This window comes from Clarias gariepinus, chromosome 9, assembly GCF_024256425.1.
Source record: "Clarias gariepinus isolate MV-2021 ecotype Netherlands chromosome 9, CGAR_prim_01v2, whole genome shotgun sequence".
Taxonomy (NCBI): Eukaryota; Metazoa; Chordata; class Actinopteri; order Siluriformes; family Clariidae; genus Clarias; species Clarias gariepinus.
Window position 1 is genome coordinate 655,536 of NC_071108.1, and position 18,946 is coordinate 674,481.

General features: G+C 41.3%; 1 protein-coding gene across 1 annotated transcript in view; it reads right to left on the reverse strand.

Moving 5' to 3' along the window:
- The window catches only part of kcnn1b (potassium intermediate/small conductance calcium-activated channel, subfamily N, member 1b), a 50,355-nt gene that overhangs the window by 15,893 nt on the left and 15,516 nt on the right, over positions 1-18,946 (reverse strand). The window contains exons 2-4 of the mRNA XM_053503190.1: positions 12,386-12,808; positions 939-1,034; positions 195-613 (exon numbers count right to left, since the gene is read on the reverse strand). Of these exons, the coding sequence (XP_053359165.1) occupies positions 195-613; positions 939-1,034; positions 12,386-12,808 (938 nt within the window). The remainder of the gene's footprint in view (positions 1-194; positions 614-938; positions 1,035-12,385; positions 12,809-18,946) is intronic.

Sequence of the window (18,946 nt, forward strand, 5' to 3'; positions counted from 1 at the left end):
AACATAGACTCACTTTGGACCCCTATCCAGCAGCGATGTAGGGTGGGGGTGGGAGGAGGGAGGAGGGAGGGGCAAAAAACACAACAATGAACAATGTGAACAGTAAAATAACAATAGGAAGACGCACGACGAGTTTTTTTTTTCTTTTTAATTTTTTTGTTTTGTTTTTTTCCCCTCCATGCGCTGATTCTCACCTTTCACACACTCGCACCGTCCAGGCGGCGATGATCCATGAGGAGATGCTGAAGACGAGCAACACGGTGCCAGGGCAGATGGTCATGAGAGTCTTCATGACGAAGCGCGTGTTGAAGTTGATCTTGTTGAGGGCGCCGATGCTGCGCGACGAAGCGTCCGTGAACAGTTTGCTGTGCAGCAGCATAACACGGCCGATTAAATAGAGACGCAGGAACATGGGGATGGACAGGATGATGTCCACATCAGCGTCGGCCACAGAGGGCGTGTACGTGAACGCCAACCGCGCCGTCCACGTGAAAACGTACTGTCCTGGGATTGGGTGAATGGCGCACACCAGGAGCTCCAGCACGATGAACAGAATGCGTTCGTAAGTCATGGCTATCCGCCAGTCGTCCGCTCCATTGTCCACCATAAAAAGCTGCAACGAAAACAATAAGGTCACAAGCTTTCTGACACTCTTCTGATCATCATTTTCTCTCCGATTAGCCGTTAGCTATTCTCTATTAGCTTCAGAAACAATAGCATTAAGTTATCTGTCCTGGCAGCATACAAACTGCAGTATAGTAATAAATGTATTACAATAGAATTTCTATCTGTACTTTTATTAATTATTAATTTATTTTGTTTTGTATATATTTTGGTAATACTTAAAATCATTAGGATTTGGCACAAGAGCCAGCGGTGTAATCTATTAAGCCGTGCCCGTCTCTCTAATTGCTGTCAGAGCTGAGTCGGCTACTTACCTGAATTTCTCGTGCATGATACATAATAATCAGACCGAGGAGGATTAGAGTGGAAAGGCTGATAAGGCATTTCAGTGCAAATGAATATGAGGATTCCTGCAAAAAACACACAAAAAAAAAATGTTAAAAAAGACATAAAATGAGAGCAGACTGCATTCATGTGTAACACCAACAACACACACTCCTGTTAAGCACATTACTGTTATTGTACCTAGGGGTTAAAATGATATGTTGGAAATAACACCGAACACCTCAACTCACTAATCAGAAGACAATCCTGTGAGAGTGTGTTTACAACAGTGCAGTGTGTTACAGTACTGCAGTGTGAAAAGGTCATATTGGTATACAGCAACGTTTTTATGCAATAATGACACTATACTGCAGCAACAGCATTATTACAGTGTGTATCAGTAATATTGCACTATATAACATTAAGATGTTAGTACAGTACAATGTAACAAATAATTCTGCAGTATATACATTTTATTGCAAAGCATAAAACCTGACTCAGAGTATGTAAGCATGGTGCAGCAGGGTGCATTAATAGTGCGGAAACTGTAATACAGCAAAGTGTATGAGTAGTGCCACAGGGTAAACCCATAGTAGTGCAATGTCACAGGGTTCTGGATAGCATATCACAGTAATACAGCAGAGAGTAACAGTAGTCATGTGGATAGTAACAGTACTACTGGAGAGTGTAAAATTAATAAAGCAGAATTTAAAAGTAGTACAGCAGAATTTAACACTAATACTGCAATGTAACAGTAATGCACAGAATGTAAAAGTAGTACTGCAAAGTGTAACATTAGTACATTAGAGTGTAAGAGTAGTACTACAGTGTAAAACCATACTACTGCAATGTCACAGGGTTATGGACATAAGTACAAGTCAAGTTATTTGCTAAGAGCAGTACTGCAGAGTGTAACATTACTACTGCAAAGTGTAACAGTAGTTCTGCAGAATACACTACTGTTAAACTTTACAGTAATAATGTTATACTCTGCAGTATTAATGTTACAGTATGTAACAGTAATGTAACAGTAATACTGCAGAGTGTAATATTAATACTGCAGAGTATAACATAAAAAATGCAGAGTGTAACATTAATACTCCAGAGTATAACATTAATACTGCAGTTTAACATTAATAGTGCAAAGGATAACATTAATACTTTAGTGTAACATTAATACCGCAAAGGATAAAATTCATACTGCAGTGTCACATTAATACTGCATAGTGTAACATCAAAACTGCAGTGTAACATTAGTATTGCAGAATGTAACATAATTACTGCAGTGTAACATTAATGCTGCAGAGTGTAACATTAATACTGCAGGGTGTTACATTAATACTGCAGTGTAACATCAATACTGCAGTGTAACATTAATAGTGCAGGGTGTAACATTAATACTGCAGAATGTAACATAATTACTGCAATGTAACATTAATACTGCAGAGTGTAACATTAATACTGCAGTGTAACATTAATACTGCAGGGTGTAACATTAATACTGCAGTGTAACATCAATACTGCAGTGTAACATCAATACTGCAGGGTGTAACATTAATACTGCAGTGTAACATCAATACTGCAGAATGTAACATAATTACTGCGGAATGTAACATTAATACTGCAGAGTGTAACATTAATACTGCAGTGTAACATCAATACTGCAGTGTTACATCAATACTGCAGAATGTAACATTAGTACTGCAGAGTGTAACATAATTACTGCAGAGTGTAACATTAGTACTGCAGAGTGTAACATTAGTACTGCAGAGTGTAACATTAGTACTGCAGAGTGTGACATTCATAGTGCAGAGTGTAACATTAATACTGCAGAATGTAACATAATTACTGCAGAGTGTAACATTAGTACTGCAGAATGTAACATTAGTACTGCAGAGTGTAACATTAATACTGCAGAGTGTAACATTAGTACTGCAGAGTGTAACATTAGTACTGCAGAGTGTAACATTAGTACTGCAGAGTGTAACATTAATACTGCAGAGTGTAACATTAATACTGCAGAATGTAACATAACTACTGCAGAGTGTAACATTAATACTGCAGAGTGTAACATTAAGACTGCAGGGTGTAACATTAATACTGCAGTGTAACATCAATACTGCAGAATGTAATATAATTACTGCGGAATGTAACATTAGTACTGCAGAGTGTGACATTAGTACTGCATTGTAACATTAATAGTAAAGTGTGCGCAGATAGTTTTCTGCAAACAGAAGAGTGTGTTCAGTGGAACACTTCTGTTGTAAAGCTGCTCAACTGACAGACTTAGGAAATCCTTTGTCCCCAACACTTCACTACAGGCTCATGGGTATGTGGACTGGGAGATCTAGGTTAAGGCTCGACAGGTATATACATCACCGTGTTACACACATAACTGTCTTATCTGTTAGCTTCATCGTCTGCTCAGTTACTCTTACACTTACATCTTTTGCTCTCACATACAGACTTAGTTTCATTGTCACTTTCATGAGGTTCTTTGCACATTTACTAAGTTATTTGCACGATTAATACTACTCGCACTGTTGTCATTTTGCCACATTGTGCTCGCCCTATCATCGCGAGGTTGATTCCTGGGTGATGCTGTAACCTCTCGCAGCCGGAGGTCTAGAGGGAGCTGATTGGCCGAGCTCTCTCAGAGGGGAGGGATGAGAGGTACTCAGTGCTCCCACATTAATCACGGCTCTACAGCCAATCAGGGGCGTCTGTGAGCTCACACATGTAGAAGGAACGGATAGCGCTGAGCGAGCAGTTCGAAAAGAAGCGGTCAGTGATGTCACGTGGTTCAGAGGAAACATGTGATAGTCTTCGGCCCACCCGACTGAGTGGTAGTAGTAATCCTAATGTGGGAGCCCCCTAGTGACGGGGAGAAATTGGACACGACTAAATTAGGGAGAAAATTGGGGGGGAAATGCACATCAAAACTGCACTGCAATTAACTCAATTTCTCTTATTAGCTGGGGAAAAAATAACATTTTGTATCTACTAACTGTATGTAAGCTACAGTATATAGTGTACAATCACATCTACAATCTGTCTTTATGTTACTGTCTGTATTGCTGCTGGATACCTGGAAGTTCATTCAGGACCAATAGACTATCTGTCCAATCTACATTATCTAATCTAATAATAATATTGGGAGAGTGTAACGCTAGTACTGTGGAATGTAACAGTAATACTCCAGTAGAAATGGATGTACCAGTAATGGGGCAAAGTGCAACAGTAATATTGCAGTGAATGAATAATATTAGCACTTTATATGTTTTAAACTTTAATATTAGTGTTACAGTACAGATGGTAACAGTAAACCTGCAAAGTGTTATAGTAGTGCTTGAATAAAATGTTATATTTACTATAATGTATTAAATCTGTTAAAAATGGATGAACCCACTTTGGTTACGGCTGCCGGACTAACAGTGTCAGTGTGTACCAGACATAATGCATGAACGGAGGATCCTCTCGAGGTGACCTGCTCTCAGGTGACATTTCTCTCTAATAGCATCAGTGGAAATGAATGTCATTGAAGCTATCTGACCGTGCCAGCTTAACAACAACTCTCTCTCTCTCTCCACAAGGAGACACTCCCACATTACGCAAAACGTCTGCAGTCAGCTTCCTGAACCACAACACTACAGGGAAAGGAAAAATACTGACCAGCTGGAGGAAACTGAAACACACTGACCGGATGTCGATCAATAAACGCTAAAGCATCTGGTCTGTATTGTCCGTTTCTTTTTTCCTATTCCTTTTCTCCTTTGACACTCAATTATGTCTCTAGCTGTTATTATTCCTCTTCCGTCCTTAACTGCATCATTGTATTTCCTTGTTTCTGAATATCAAAGAAAAGTCGGCGAGGCTTTCGGAGAGGATCATTGGCTCATTTTTAAATAATGCCTTTTTTTGCTGAGTAAAACCTCATGTTACTTTTTAATAGGCGATCAAATTAAAGCAGCTTTTGGAAGTGCACTCAGATTCGCATCCGTCATCGGAGACTCCAGACCTCGGCGTGAGTGATTGATTAAATCAGAGCTGGATGCTCGGGATCGTGGTGTTCTTAAATTCAGCTCTACTCTCACTCCTTTATCGTGCCGGACGAGAGCAGGCTGAGAGGACTCGCTCTTAATTATAGTCTCGCTCAATTATTTAAGAGAAGTTAACAAGCTGGTCCGCGTTAGGAGCCAAACAGGAGAAGTGACTCGTCCGACGCGGTCACGGAGACTCGCTGGATCGGCTGTGGCCTGAAAGTGGGAAAAGCTCCTTAAAAGGAGCCGGTGTTCAACATCGAGACCTACAGAATATCTTTAGGGAAGTGAGAGTCCCGCTGCAGCTGGTACATCATTGCATTTTAAAACATGCTGGCAATTTTGTTCCTCAAATGTTTAATTTAAAGTATCTTATTCCTGTTTATTAAATGTTTAAAAAATTTAAGGAATATGTAGAGATAATTGAGGCGACATAAGAGATAAATAAACAACAACAACAACACAATAGATGATAAAGAAAGAAATGACACACAGGATAAAGAAACAATGACAAAGGATAAAATGCAAAGAAGAATGAAGGAATACAGCAAACAGATACTGTACATGATCTGATGAATAATTCTAAATGATGATGGGAAAGTGGAAAAGAGTTGAAGAGGTATAGGGGAAAGATTACAACATGCGAGCTCTAGAACTCTAAAAAGTAAAAAAAAAGGGATGGTTAAAAACCGAATGTTGGAGTATATTTATTTACAGTAGGACTTTTTCACAAACAATCACAATTTTATTTCACCTGGAACCTGGTGGTTCGGTACATTCAGGTGGTCAGCTGACTTCATTTTATTGCCCCATAATGTTACATTTACATTTGGGCATTTGTCAGACGCTTCTATCCAGAGCGACTTACATTTTTATCTCATTACACATTTGAGCAGTTGAGGGTTAAGGGCCGCGCTCAAGGGCCCAACAGTGGCAACTTGGTGGTTGTGGGGTTTAAACCTGGGATCTTCCCAACCGTAGTCCAATGCCTTAACCACTGAGCTACCCCTGGCCCTGGCCTGGCTTACTGAGTCTAGACCTGAGTAACTGATCAACCCCAGATCATAACACTGTCTCCAGAGGCTTGTACAGTGGACACTATGCATGATGGGAGCATCGCTTCATGTCCTTCCCTTCTCACCCTGACACGCCCATCCCTCTGGAATAGGGACTCAATCAGGACTCATCAGGTCACATGACCTTTTCCCATCGCAAGTCCAGTCTTTATGATCCCTAACAAACTGAATCCTTATTTCTAATGAGTTTCACTAACAAGTGGTTTTCTTTCGGACACAAGGCCGCTCTGTCCCTGTCCCCATGCACTGTGTGTGTGTATGGAAAGGGAAACGATAGTTTTTACTGTTGGTGACTTCACCAGGTGTTTAAGGAAGTTCTTTACACAATTCCACTCATTTCTGCTTTATCTCCTCAGTTGTTTCTTTTCCTAAAACGGTGCAATAATTCGACCCTTCTGTAACAGTGCCAGTTTTTTGTACATTAGATTTAATATTGATTCAGGCTACATATTGATCGAAAAAGGAAGCTTTTGAACAGGAATAATTTTTATCATTTTTTCAAGCCTGGCTGATGGAGAGATCGCTGTCTTCCTGCGCTCCTTTCACATTGAGTCACGGTGTACTTTGAATCTTCTGTAAAGTGAAAGAGCATCAAAGTCTGTCCATCCCAGAGAGCAGAAATGCTTTTACTGGCCATATTGATTTTTTTAGACATTTAAGACATCCCATATTACCCAAGTGGATTAATTGGATAACAGTAATCTATATTTACTGCTTTACTCAGAGGTTTAAAGGAGTCCCTTGACAACGTTTATCTGAACGCTGTCGGCATCGCATCACGCTGAAGCTGGGAGGGTAGTTTTCCAGCCAATGCTTTAGTAAATGTTAAACAAATTTCTGACAAGTTGACAAATATTCAGTACATTAGTGACACAATGCACAGCTTACTCTCTATTGTTTTCTTTTCAGGTTTGTATGTACTTTACACAATGACAATAAAGTTGAATCTAATCAATTCAAGATACTGTATTATACTGTAAAATGTCCACTGCTGTTTATCACAGAGCACATACACGCATGATTTATACAGTTTTTATATTTTACTGAAATTAGTTCAGTCTTCACTTTTGCAGCATTCGACAGGTGATACTAATCTCACTTAGAGCCAAACTCTGATGAAAGGGTCGGCCGCTCACACTGAACAAAGCAACATGCAAAATCAGTAACGACACCAAAGATAAAACCACTACACGTCTGTGGTATACGATAACACTACACGTCTGTAGTATACGACAACACTACACGTCTGTACTATACGATAACACTACACGTCTGTACTATACGATAACACTACACGTCTGTACTATACGATAACACTACACGTCTGTACTATACGATAACACTACACGTCTGTACTATACGATAACACTACACGTCTGTACTATACGATAACACTACACGTCTGTAGTATACGACAACACTACACGTCTGTAGTATACGATAACACTACACGTCTGTACTATACGATAACACTACACGTCTGTACTATACGATAACACTACACGTCTGTGGTATACGACAACACTACACGTCTGTACTATACGACAACACTACACGTCTGTACTATACGATAACACTACACGTCTGTGGTATACGACAACACTACACGTCTGTGGTATACGACAACACTACACGTCTGTACTATACGATAACACTACACGTCTGTACTATACGACAACACTACACGTCTGTGGTATACGATAACACTACACGTCTGTACTATACGATAACACTACACGTCTGTACTATACGATAACACTACACGTCCGTACTATACGATAACAATACACGTCCGTATTATACGATAACACTACACGTCTGTACTATACGATAACACTACACGTCTGTGGTATACGATAACACTACACGTCTGTGGTATACGACAACACTACACGTTTGTACTACACGATAACACTACACGTCTGTACTATACGACAACACTACACGTCTGTACTATACGACAACACTACACGTCTGTAGTATACGATAACACTACACGTCTGTGGTATACGATAACACTACACGTCTGTAGTATACGACAACACTACACGTCTGTACTATACGATAACACTACACGTCTGTGGTATACGACAACACTACACGTCTGTACTATACGACAACACTACACGTCTGTACTATACGATAACACTACACGTCTGTGGTATACGACAACACTACACGTCTGTGGTATACGACAACACTACACGTCTGTACTATACGATAACACTACACGTCTGTACTATACGACAACACTACACGTCTGTGGTATACGATAACACTACACGTCCGTACTATACGATAACACTACACGTCCGTACTATACGATAACAATACACGTCCGTATTATACGATAACACTACATGTCCGTACTATACGATAACACTACACGTCTGTACTAAACGACAACATTACACGTATGTAGTATACGATAACACTACACATCTGTACTATACGATAACACTACATGTCTGTTGTATACGATAACACTACACGTCCATACTATACGACAACACTTCACGTCTGTACTATACGATAACACTACATGTCTGTACTATACGATAACACTACACGTCTGTGGTATACGACAACACTACACGTCTGTACTATACGATAACACTACACGTCTGTACTATACGACAACACTACACGTCTGTACTATACGATAACACTACACGTCTGTGGTATACGATAACACTACACGTCTGTGGTATACGATAACACTACACGTCTGTACTATACGATAACACTACACGTCTGTGGTATACGACAACACTACACGTCTGTACTATACGACAACACTACACGTCTGTACTATACGACAACACTACACGTCTGTGGTATACGACAACACTACACGTCTGTGGTATACGACAACACTACACGTCTGTACTATACGACAACACTACACGTCTGTGGTATACGATAACACTACACGTCCGTACTATACGATAACACTACACGTCCGTACTATACGATAACAATACACGTCCGTATTATACGATAACACTACACGTCCGTACTATACGATAACACTACACGTCTGTACTAAACGACAACATTACACGTATGTAGTATACGATAACACTACACATCTGTACTATACGATAACACTACATGTCTGTAGTATACGATAACACTACACGTCCATACTATACGACAACACTTCACGTCTGTACTATACGATAACACTACACGTCCGTACTATACGATAACACTACACGTCCGTACTATACGATAACAATACACGTCCGTATTATACGATAACACTACACGTCCGTACTATACGATAACACTACACGTCTGTACTAAACGACAACATTACACGTATGTAGTATACGATAACACTACACATCTGTACTATACGATAACACTACACATCCGTACTATACGATAACACTACACGTCCTTACTATACAATAACACTACACATCTGTACTATACGATAACACTACACGTCTGTACTATACAATAACACTACACGTCTGTACTATACGACAACATTACACGTTGAGACGATACGATAACACTACACGTCCGTACGATACGATAACACTACACGCCCATACTATACGATAACACTACTGATCTGTACTATACGATAACACTACACGTCGGTACTATACGACAACACTACACGTCCGTACTATATGATAATACTACATGTCCCTACTATATGATAACACTACACGTCTGTACTATATGATAATACTACACGTCCCTACTATACGATAACACTACACGACCATACTATGCGATAATACTACACGTCCGTGCTACACGATAACACTACACGTCCATACTATATGATAACAGTACACGTCTGTACTATATGATAATACTACACGTCCCTACTATACGATAACACTACACTTCCATACCATGCGATAATACTACACGTCTGTAGTATACGATAACACTACACGTCTGTACTATACGATAACAATACACGTCTGTACTATACGATAACAATACACGTCTGTACTATACGATAACACTATACGTCCATACTATGGAGTAATACTACACGTCCGTGCTACACGATAACACTACACGTCTGTACTATACGATAATACTACACGTCCATACTATGCGATAACACTACACATCTGTACTATACGATAACACTACACGTCTGTACTATACAATAACACTACACGTCTGTACTATACGACAACACTACACGTCTGTACTATACGAGAACACTACACATCTGTACTATACGATAACACTACACATCTGTACTATACGATAACACTACACGTCTGTACTATACAATAACACTACACGTCTGTTCTAAACGACAACATTACACGTATGTACTATGCGATAATACTACACGTCCGTGCTACACGATAACACTAGACGTCTGTACTATACGATAACACTACACGTCTGTACTAAACGACAACATTACACGTATGTAGTATACGATAACACTACACATCTGTACTATACGATAACACTACGTGTCTGTAGTATACGATAACACTACACGTCCATACTATACGACAACACTACACGTCTGTACTATACGATAACACTACACGTCTGTACTATACAACAACAGTACACGTCCGTACTATACGATAACATTACACGTTGATACGATACGATAACACTACACGTCCGTACGATAACACTACACGCCCATAATATACGATAACACTACACGTCGGTACTATACGACAACACTACACGTCCGTACTATATGATAATACTACATGTCCCTACTATACGATACCACTACACGTCCATACTATGCGATAATACTACACATTTACATTTAGGCATTTGGCAGACGCTTTTATCCAGAGCGACTTACATTTTTATCTCATTACACATCTGAGCAATTGAGGGTTAAGGGCCTTGCTCAAGGGCCCAAGAGTGGCAACTTGGTGGTTGTGGGGTTTGAACCTAGGATCTTCTGAACCGTAGTCCAATGCCTTAACCACTGAGCTACCCCTGGCCCCGTGCTACACGATAACACTACACGTCCATACTATATGATAATACTACACGTCCCTACTATACGATAACACTACACGTCCATACCATGCGATAACACTACACGTCCATACCATGCGATAATACTACACGTCCGTGCTACACGATAACACTACACGTCCGTACTATATGATAACGCTACACGTCTGTACTATATGATAATACTACACGTCCCTACTATATGATAACACTACATGTCTGTACTATATGATAATACTACACGTCCCTACTATACGATAACACTACACGTCCATACTATGCGATAATACTACACGTCCGTGCTACACGATAACACTAGATGTCTGTACTATACGATAACACTACACGTCTGTACTAAACGACAACATTACACGTATGTAGTATACGATAACACTACACATCTGTACTATACGATAACACTACATGTCTGTAGTATACGATAACACTACATGTCCGTTCTATACGATAACATTACACGTTGATACGATACGATAACACTACACGTCCGTACGATACGATAACACTACACGCCCATACTAGACGATAACACTACTGATCTGTACTATACGATAACACTACACGTCCGTACTATACGACAACACTACACGTCTGTACTATATAATAATACTACACGTCCCTACTATACGATAACACTACACGTCCATACTATGCGATAACACTACACGTCCGCACTATGCTATAACATGTCTTTGGAATCACCTAAAAACGACCCTGTACGGAGTTACTGGAGTTTACAGTTCGGCTGTAAAGGGTGAGTAGTCCTACAGGAACTGGTTGCCATAGTAATGTCCTATAAGTCAACCTAATGGCAACAGTTGACCTCAACAGTTCTGGACAGTTAATTATATGATTACCAGAGATCGTTAATTGTTAATCCAGAGCAAGGCAAAATCAATACTATACCTTAGAAGCAATCCTTGCTCAATCATTGCTCAAACCTCACTCAAACCTCGCTCAAGCCTTACTCAGCCCTCAGTCAAACCTCGCTCTTGCCTTACTCGACCCTCGTCCAAACCTTGCTCAAAACCAAGCCTTGTTTAAACCTCACACACGCCTCGCTCATGTTTTGCCAAACCCTTCTCAAACCTCAATCTCAAATACTCAAAACTTGCTCAAACCTAACACAGAGCCGAAAAGTCATCATCAGATTCAGGCTAAACCCACTTCACCATGCAGAGCCTGGCATTTCTCCTCTCCTCTCCTCTTAGATAAAAGTTTTACACCTTTACTTAAATGCTCATAAAACAGGTGTGTGTGTGTGTTTGTGTGTGTGTGTAAGAGAGAGTGTATGTGTGTGTGTTTCACACGGCTGCTCACCTTTGTGTAAACCCCCCATGAAAGCTCCGTCTCCGTCACCATGACGACAATACCAAACATGCCAAAGATGAGGGCGTAGTCACTGAGGCGCTTCCGCTTTTCAAACAGTGCCCTCCGATGGCCGAGCTTGTAGCCAATGTCCTTGTTCCTCTTGTGCGGTGCGTTGCCAGCATCCTCGCGCAGCGGCTTGCCAGGCTCGTCGCCGTTGCCCTTTGACACCACGACCTCGAGGCCGGAGGTGTGGAGTGTCTGCAGCGGCTGTGTCTCCGAGTCCAGATCGGCCAGGTTCCTGCTGCCCAGCGGTCTCACCACGCCGCCATTGTACTTGCAGCTGTTCATGGCTATCTGAGGGACCGTGGGGCCGCTGGGCGACAGCGAAGAGCGCGACCAAGCATGGCTCAGCCTGCTGCCATCCGCACTCACCTGACACACAAACAAGCGGGTTAGAAACTCGTACAAACAAAACTGTACCGAATTAAACAACCATGGCTGTTTCTGGAGAAGGCGAGTCAGATTTAAATGTCTGTGAAGGGTTTTAGTTCAGGACTGCTCTTATTGTAAGATTCTGGGCCAAAACGTGAACATTGATTTTTAGTTAATAAAATGTGGAAAGGTTAAAACACGCAGAAACAGGAATAACACTTTTAACAGTAGAGTTTGTATCTGTGATGTTTAAAATGCACCAAATAAAATGAATCTAAATTAAAGCAAATGTTTAAAAAACAAGCTTGCATTAGTAAATGTAAGTTTTGCACATGAAAGCTAAAGGATTTAGTGACTTTTCATGATTGGTCTGGTTGGACTGGATGTGTTTGAGGATGTTGCTCCGCGTGTCGCTCCTCTCACTAGCGGACGCGGGATAACGATTAGCTTTAACATGACGAGGCTTCGAGAGCTCCAGCATGTCCTGCTCCAGCGCCTTGTAAATTATTGATTTTTTTATTCACTGTAGGTCTTCTCTAGGTATCTCCTGATACTCTGATATCAGGATCTGGCAAGCCAACAGACACTTAGGCTAATTAGCTAGCTCGGAATGCGGACTAGCCAGTAAGCTGTCGACCAGTGAGGTCAAAGTCAGGTGTTAACCCAACAAAACGCTCTTCTCCTACAACAAATATGAATATTACTGCATTATTACGGTTAAATAGAAAAATCCAGTGAATGTTAAGGCAGGGAACTTTAGTAAAAGCTTCTGCTAGTCAGGATAGATACGCTAGCTAGCTACAGAACAGAAATCTAGGTTCCCAGGTTGAGGAGAAAAAGTCCAGGTTCAGATATCATCAAACACACAATGAGGTTAGCAGTGTCTGGTCATAAAGCAATGTAATAAACAAGTATAAACTGGAATTATTTTAATTCATAAATCACAAACAAGGAAAAAAAATAATAATTAAAACAGTGAAATTTTTTTATCACACCTATATATAAATATACATTTTAATATGTTAAAAAACAGCAAATTAAATAGAATAAAAAGGAAAATCCGTGTAAAAACACTTGATGTTGGCCTGAGGACACACCGCTCTGTTTTATAAACCTTTTCTCAGGAATCTCAGGTTATGGACGACCTGTGCTCCTTATCCTCATCGTTAGTTCTCACATGTTTATGTTACTAATTAGAAGGAATTTCCCGGAATGTTAATTACTGCTGTCGATTCCATATTGAAAATGACGAAACCCAATTTTATTTTTATAAAAACAGTAAAGAGAAGCTTCAGGAACAATCTGTTCTCTCTGCAGAGCTTCTTCACTCAGAGTCAAACAAACATCCGAACTCCAACAACATTTAAATGCTCGATTTTTTTTGATTGTATACCGTACACAGACAGGGACGTCAGCAATCCCAAGGCCATTTAGAGGTCATTTTTTAAAAGCAGTAATAAGTCAAAACATCTGGAGGATACACACACACACACACACACACACACACACACACTCACACACACACACCAGCACATCATTCCACACCTTCGGAGTTCTCTGACTGTCATGTGACATTAACGAGCTTCATTGCATGAGAGGTGTGATTCTCACTCGCTGAAATTCCCCAGCACGCGCTGGAACACATGATGAACCTCAGAGACGATCAGACGCTAAGCGAAGCTCCGCCCCCTGCACTCATCTGACTGAGGTTTTATTTCAGGGACATTTTTCTTTTTGGCTGCTGAAGTCATCTGCGGCGAACGAGGACGAGCCAAGCGCCATCCATTAAAAGCAGAATCTTCAGCAAATTGCTCTCTGTTTTTTTTTATGCAGGCAGAAAGATGTGTTTGGCCGAGAAACAGAGAGACAAAGACACAACACTGATCTCAAAACAGCAAAAGTACCAGGAACAAAAAACGGAACAAAGGACGTATCGATTTAATATGTCGATGTGAAGAGCGCTGGATTTGAGGTTTCATTCCTTAATGAATTAAAACTACACACACACACACACACACACACACACACACACAGAATGAAGACGCCACAGATCTGATACTGAAAAAAAGTCTGATCTGATACTGTAGCTCCTGGACATCAGGACATTCTGCAATAAGTTCATGCTTTTATCACCTCTAGGTTGGACTATTGTAGGGATGCACCGAAATTTCGGCCGCCGAAAATTTTCGGCCGAAATAGCATTATCGGTTTCGGCCGAAACGTAAGAAAGCGCCGAAAATAAAAGCCGAAATTGTCGCGACGCCTCTCCCATCCTCCCGTCTCGTTCGCGCTGTCATTACGCATCAAACACGGAGTATGTCGGCGGTTTGTAAGCACTTCAAAGTTTCAGATGAGGACAGCAAAGTTGCAATAATTTTAATTAATTTGTAGTTTTTTTAATACAAACAAAAAATAAAATATTTTAAACATGTTTTTTTAATGAAGCCATTTTCGGTTTCGGTATCGGTTTTCGGCCAAGTGCATCCAAAAATTTCGGTTTCGTTTTCGGCCCAGAAATTTCATTTCGGTGCATCCCTAGACTATTGTAATGCCTTACTGTCTGGTTGTTCAGCTAGATGCATAAATAAGCTTCAGCTAGTCCAGAATGCAGCAGCGAGAGTCCTCACTAGAACCAGAAGATATGAGCACATCACCCCTATCTTATCTTCACTCCATTGGCTCCCTGTGAAATTTCGCATTGATTTTAAAATACTACTCTTGACATATAAAGCATTAAATGGTCTCGCGCCGCAGTACCTGAGCGAACTGCTAGTGTCTTACGATCCGCCACGCCTACTTCGATCAAAGGATGCAGGCTGCTTGTCAGTACCGCGTATTATGAAAAATACAGCTGGGGGCGGAGCTTTTCCTTACAAAGCCCCAAAGTTATGGAATAGTCTTCCAAATAGTGTTCGGGACTCAGACACAGTCTCAGTGTTTAAGTCCAGACTAAAAACCTATTTATTTAGCCAAGCATTTTTATAAATAGATTAGCCTTAGGTAAAGGAGCAGATCTGGGGGACTCATGGACGTAGAGTATTATGGTGAACTGGTATGTTTAGATGCTGTCTTCCTCACTCTCATTGATCACTCAGGTTTGCTGACGGTGAGGTGATTGTTTGCTTTACATCTCAGTTCCCCCTCATGTTTGTGTTTCCTTCTGGCTCCTCCCTTTTAGTTATGATGTCATAGTTAGTCCTGCCGGAGTCTCTGCTTGCACTCTACAGTTAATATACATTCACATTATACATTGTGTGACTGTGACCATACCTAACTGCCATCTCTCCTCTTCTTCTCTTTCCCCCCCTCTTTCTTTTTCCTCTCTCCTCCTGTCCCCCCCTTTCACTCTTTCTCTCTCTCTCTGTCGAGCTACACATGTCGTTCCTGAGCTGCCAGTGATCCAGACTCCCTCTGCCCTCCGGACCTGTCTGACCCATCCTGGTGCCCCGCTTCTGGCTGAAGATCTCGTCACATGGATGCCCCGTGTGTCTCTCTGGGATGCGTCTGGTGTCTGGGAATGATTCTCTCTACCTAGAAAATGGTTCTGGCCTTGACTGGTGTTGGCAACTGTTTCTCTGGGGACTTGACAGTTCGATAGTTCATGACTGGAACTTCTTACAAGTCTACCTGGGTCTTCAATAACTACCTGGACTCCATATTAACATCAATTAACATCAGCTATTATAGCTGAACTGCCTCCCACCCTACACACTGTATAAATGCAGATCATTTACTGCTTTTTGTTTCACCCAAATGAGGATGGGTTCCCTGTTGAGTCTGGTTCCTCTCAAGGTTTCTTCCTCTTACCATCTCAGGGAGTTTTTCCTTGCCACTGTCGCCCTCGGCTTGCTCACCAGGGACAAACTGACCATTTTGATTCATACAAATTCACATTTCATACAAACTTAAATAATTCTTTTGACTGTGTAAAGCTGCTTTGCGGCAATGAAAATTGCTAAAAGCGCTATACAAATAAAATTGAATTGAATTGAATTCAATAATTATGGAAACGGAGATGTCCGTCTGTCTGGGGCTTGATGGTGTTTATTATGATTTTATTATGTTTATAAATGGTGCATTACTGTATTCATGCCATGGATGAGTAGGCGGGACGTTCACGCAGCCGAGGTTTTATTTAGACACAAACAGAAAGCTAGCCCTGTTAGCATTAGCACTGAGCAAGACACGAACAGAGACCGGGGAGACAAAGCGTCTCGAAATGAATCTACAGGAACGCCTTCACATAAAAAAAATAAACCCTGACAAACACAGAACTGAAACACACCCGGACTGAATAAACACAGAACTGAACACTGAGGCGGGACACAGTGGGACACAGTGGACACAGCGGACACAGCAAGACACAGCGGACACAGTGGACACAGCGGGACACAGTGGACACAGCGGGACATAGCAGGACACAGCGGGACACAGTGGACACAGCGGGACACAGCAGGACACAGTGGACACAGCAGAACACAGCGGGACACAGTGGACACAGCGGGACACAGTGGACACAGCGGGACATAGCAGGACACAGTGGACACAGCGGGACACAGTGGACACAGCAGGACACAGTGGACACAGCGGGACATAGCAGGACACAGCGGGACACAGTGGACACAGCGGGACACAGTGGACACAGCAGGACACAGTGGACACAGCGGGACATAGCAGGACACAGCGGGACACAGTGGACACAGCGGGACATAGCAGGACACAGCTGGACACAGCGGGACACAGTGGACACAGCGGGCGTACACCACAGAGTGTTTCATCCACAGTTTTGTCCAAGTCGGGTTTTCAGTAGTGTTTTTCTTTCTGGTGCAGGTTAAGCGTAGTATTTTTAAGAGAATGAAATCGGAGAGATACAGCGTGTGCTTCAGCTGATACTCAAATACTGCAAGATCCTTCAAAATCTCAGAGTGACTTTATACTGTACGCACAAGGCTTTTAAATTGCACTTAAACACACAGCGGTTTGCATCGCACACATGGATGTCGAACCCATCATAGATTGAATTCCTCTAACCAATCATAACGCAGAAGGCGACACAAGCGTTGCAATCATTCTTGTTTATCATTTAACTGGAATAAAAACACTTATGTTACAACCACCAATCGTCAATGAATTCCTTTAACCAATCATGATGCAGGAGCCAGGATTTCTTAACCTCACATGGAGACCTGCTAATAGTTTTGTTTTAATCCTAAAATTTAGTAATTTACAATCAATCAATCAATCAATCAATCAATAGAGAGAGTACTGACTCTTCTGACCCTGAGCCGGACCTCCTCTCACACATCTCTGCTTTTTATTTCACTCATCGCGTCACGTCTGTACTTTTCTGCTATCGGATGGTTAATGAAAGGAGCAGCAGCATCGTGTCGTCTCTACCGCGGAGTGCGCGGAACCCGTCCCGAGCCCAGACGCCAGCGTTCCTTCTGTTACACACGCAGAACATCCAGACCATCACATCTCCTCCATCTCCATTTTTATCTCGACAGTAATTGAACGCATCAACCCTGAAATGATGTTTTGAGAACAGCATCGATGAATAGATTTATATATGGAGTGAGCTCGGAGGCAGTGTTTGAGGATTTGTTTGGAATTAAACACCGGCCAATAAATCAATACTACAATATAATCAGCTCACACATGAAGGAGTCGCCTCGAGCCGTCATTTACACTCCTGAGATCCGAGTTCACACCCTTCAGTGCAGTGAAAGCCCCGGGATTTAACACAGATCCTTCTGAACACGTCTCTCTATTTATCTTTAGCCAGAAAAAAACTCAACTGTAATCTGTTTATTTCACTAGTTTTATTTTCTCGTACAGCGGCAGATGAAAACTGTCCAAAACTAGGCTTTAGGCTCCGCCCACTTCATAATCACTCCATGTCGGAAAACAAATCTCTTTAAAGTTCGATTCATGATATTAATGTCATCGTGTGTCATAAACACACACACACACACACACACACACACATTGTGGACATGTAATGCGTAAAAATTTAAATGCTTATATTCAGAAACCTGATGTGGAGGAAAGCCTCAAAATATTAACTACAAAGAAAAAGATTTTCATCAAACACACACACACACACACACACACACATATATATATATATATATATAT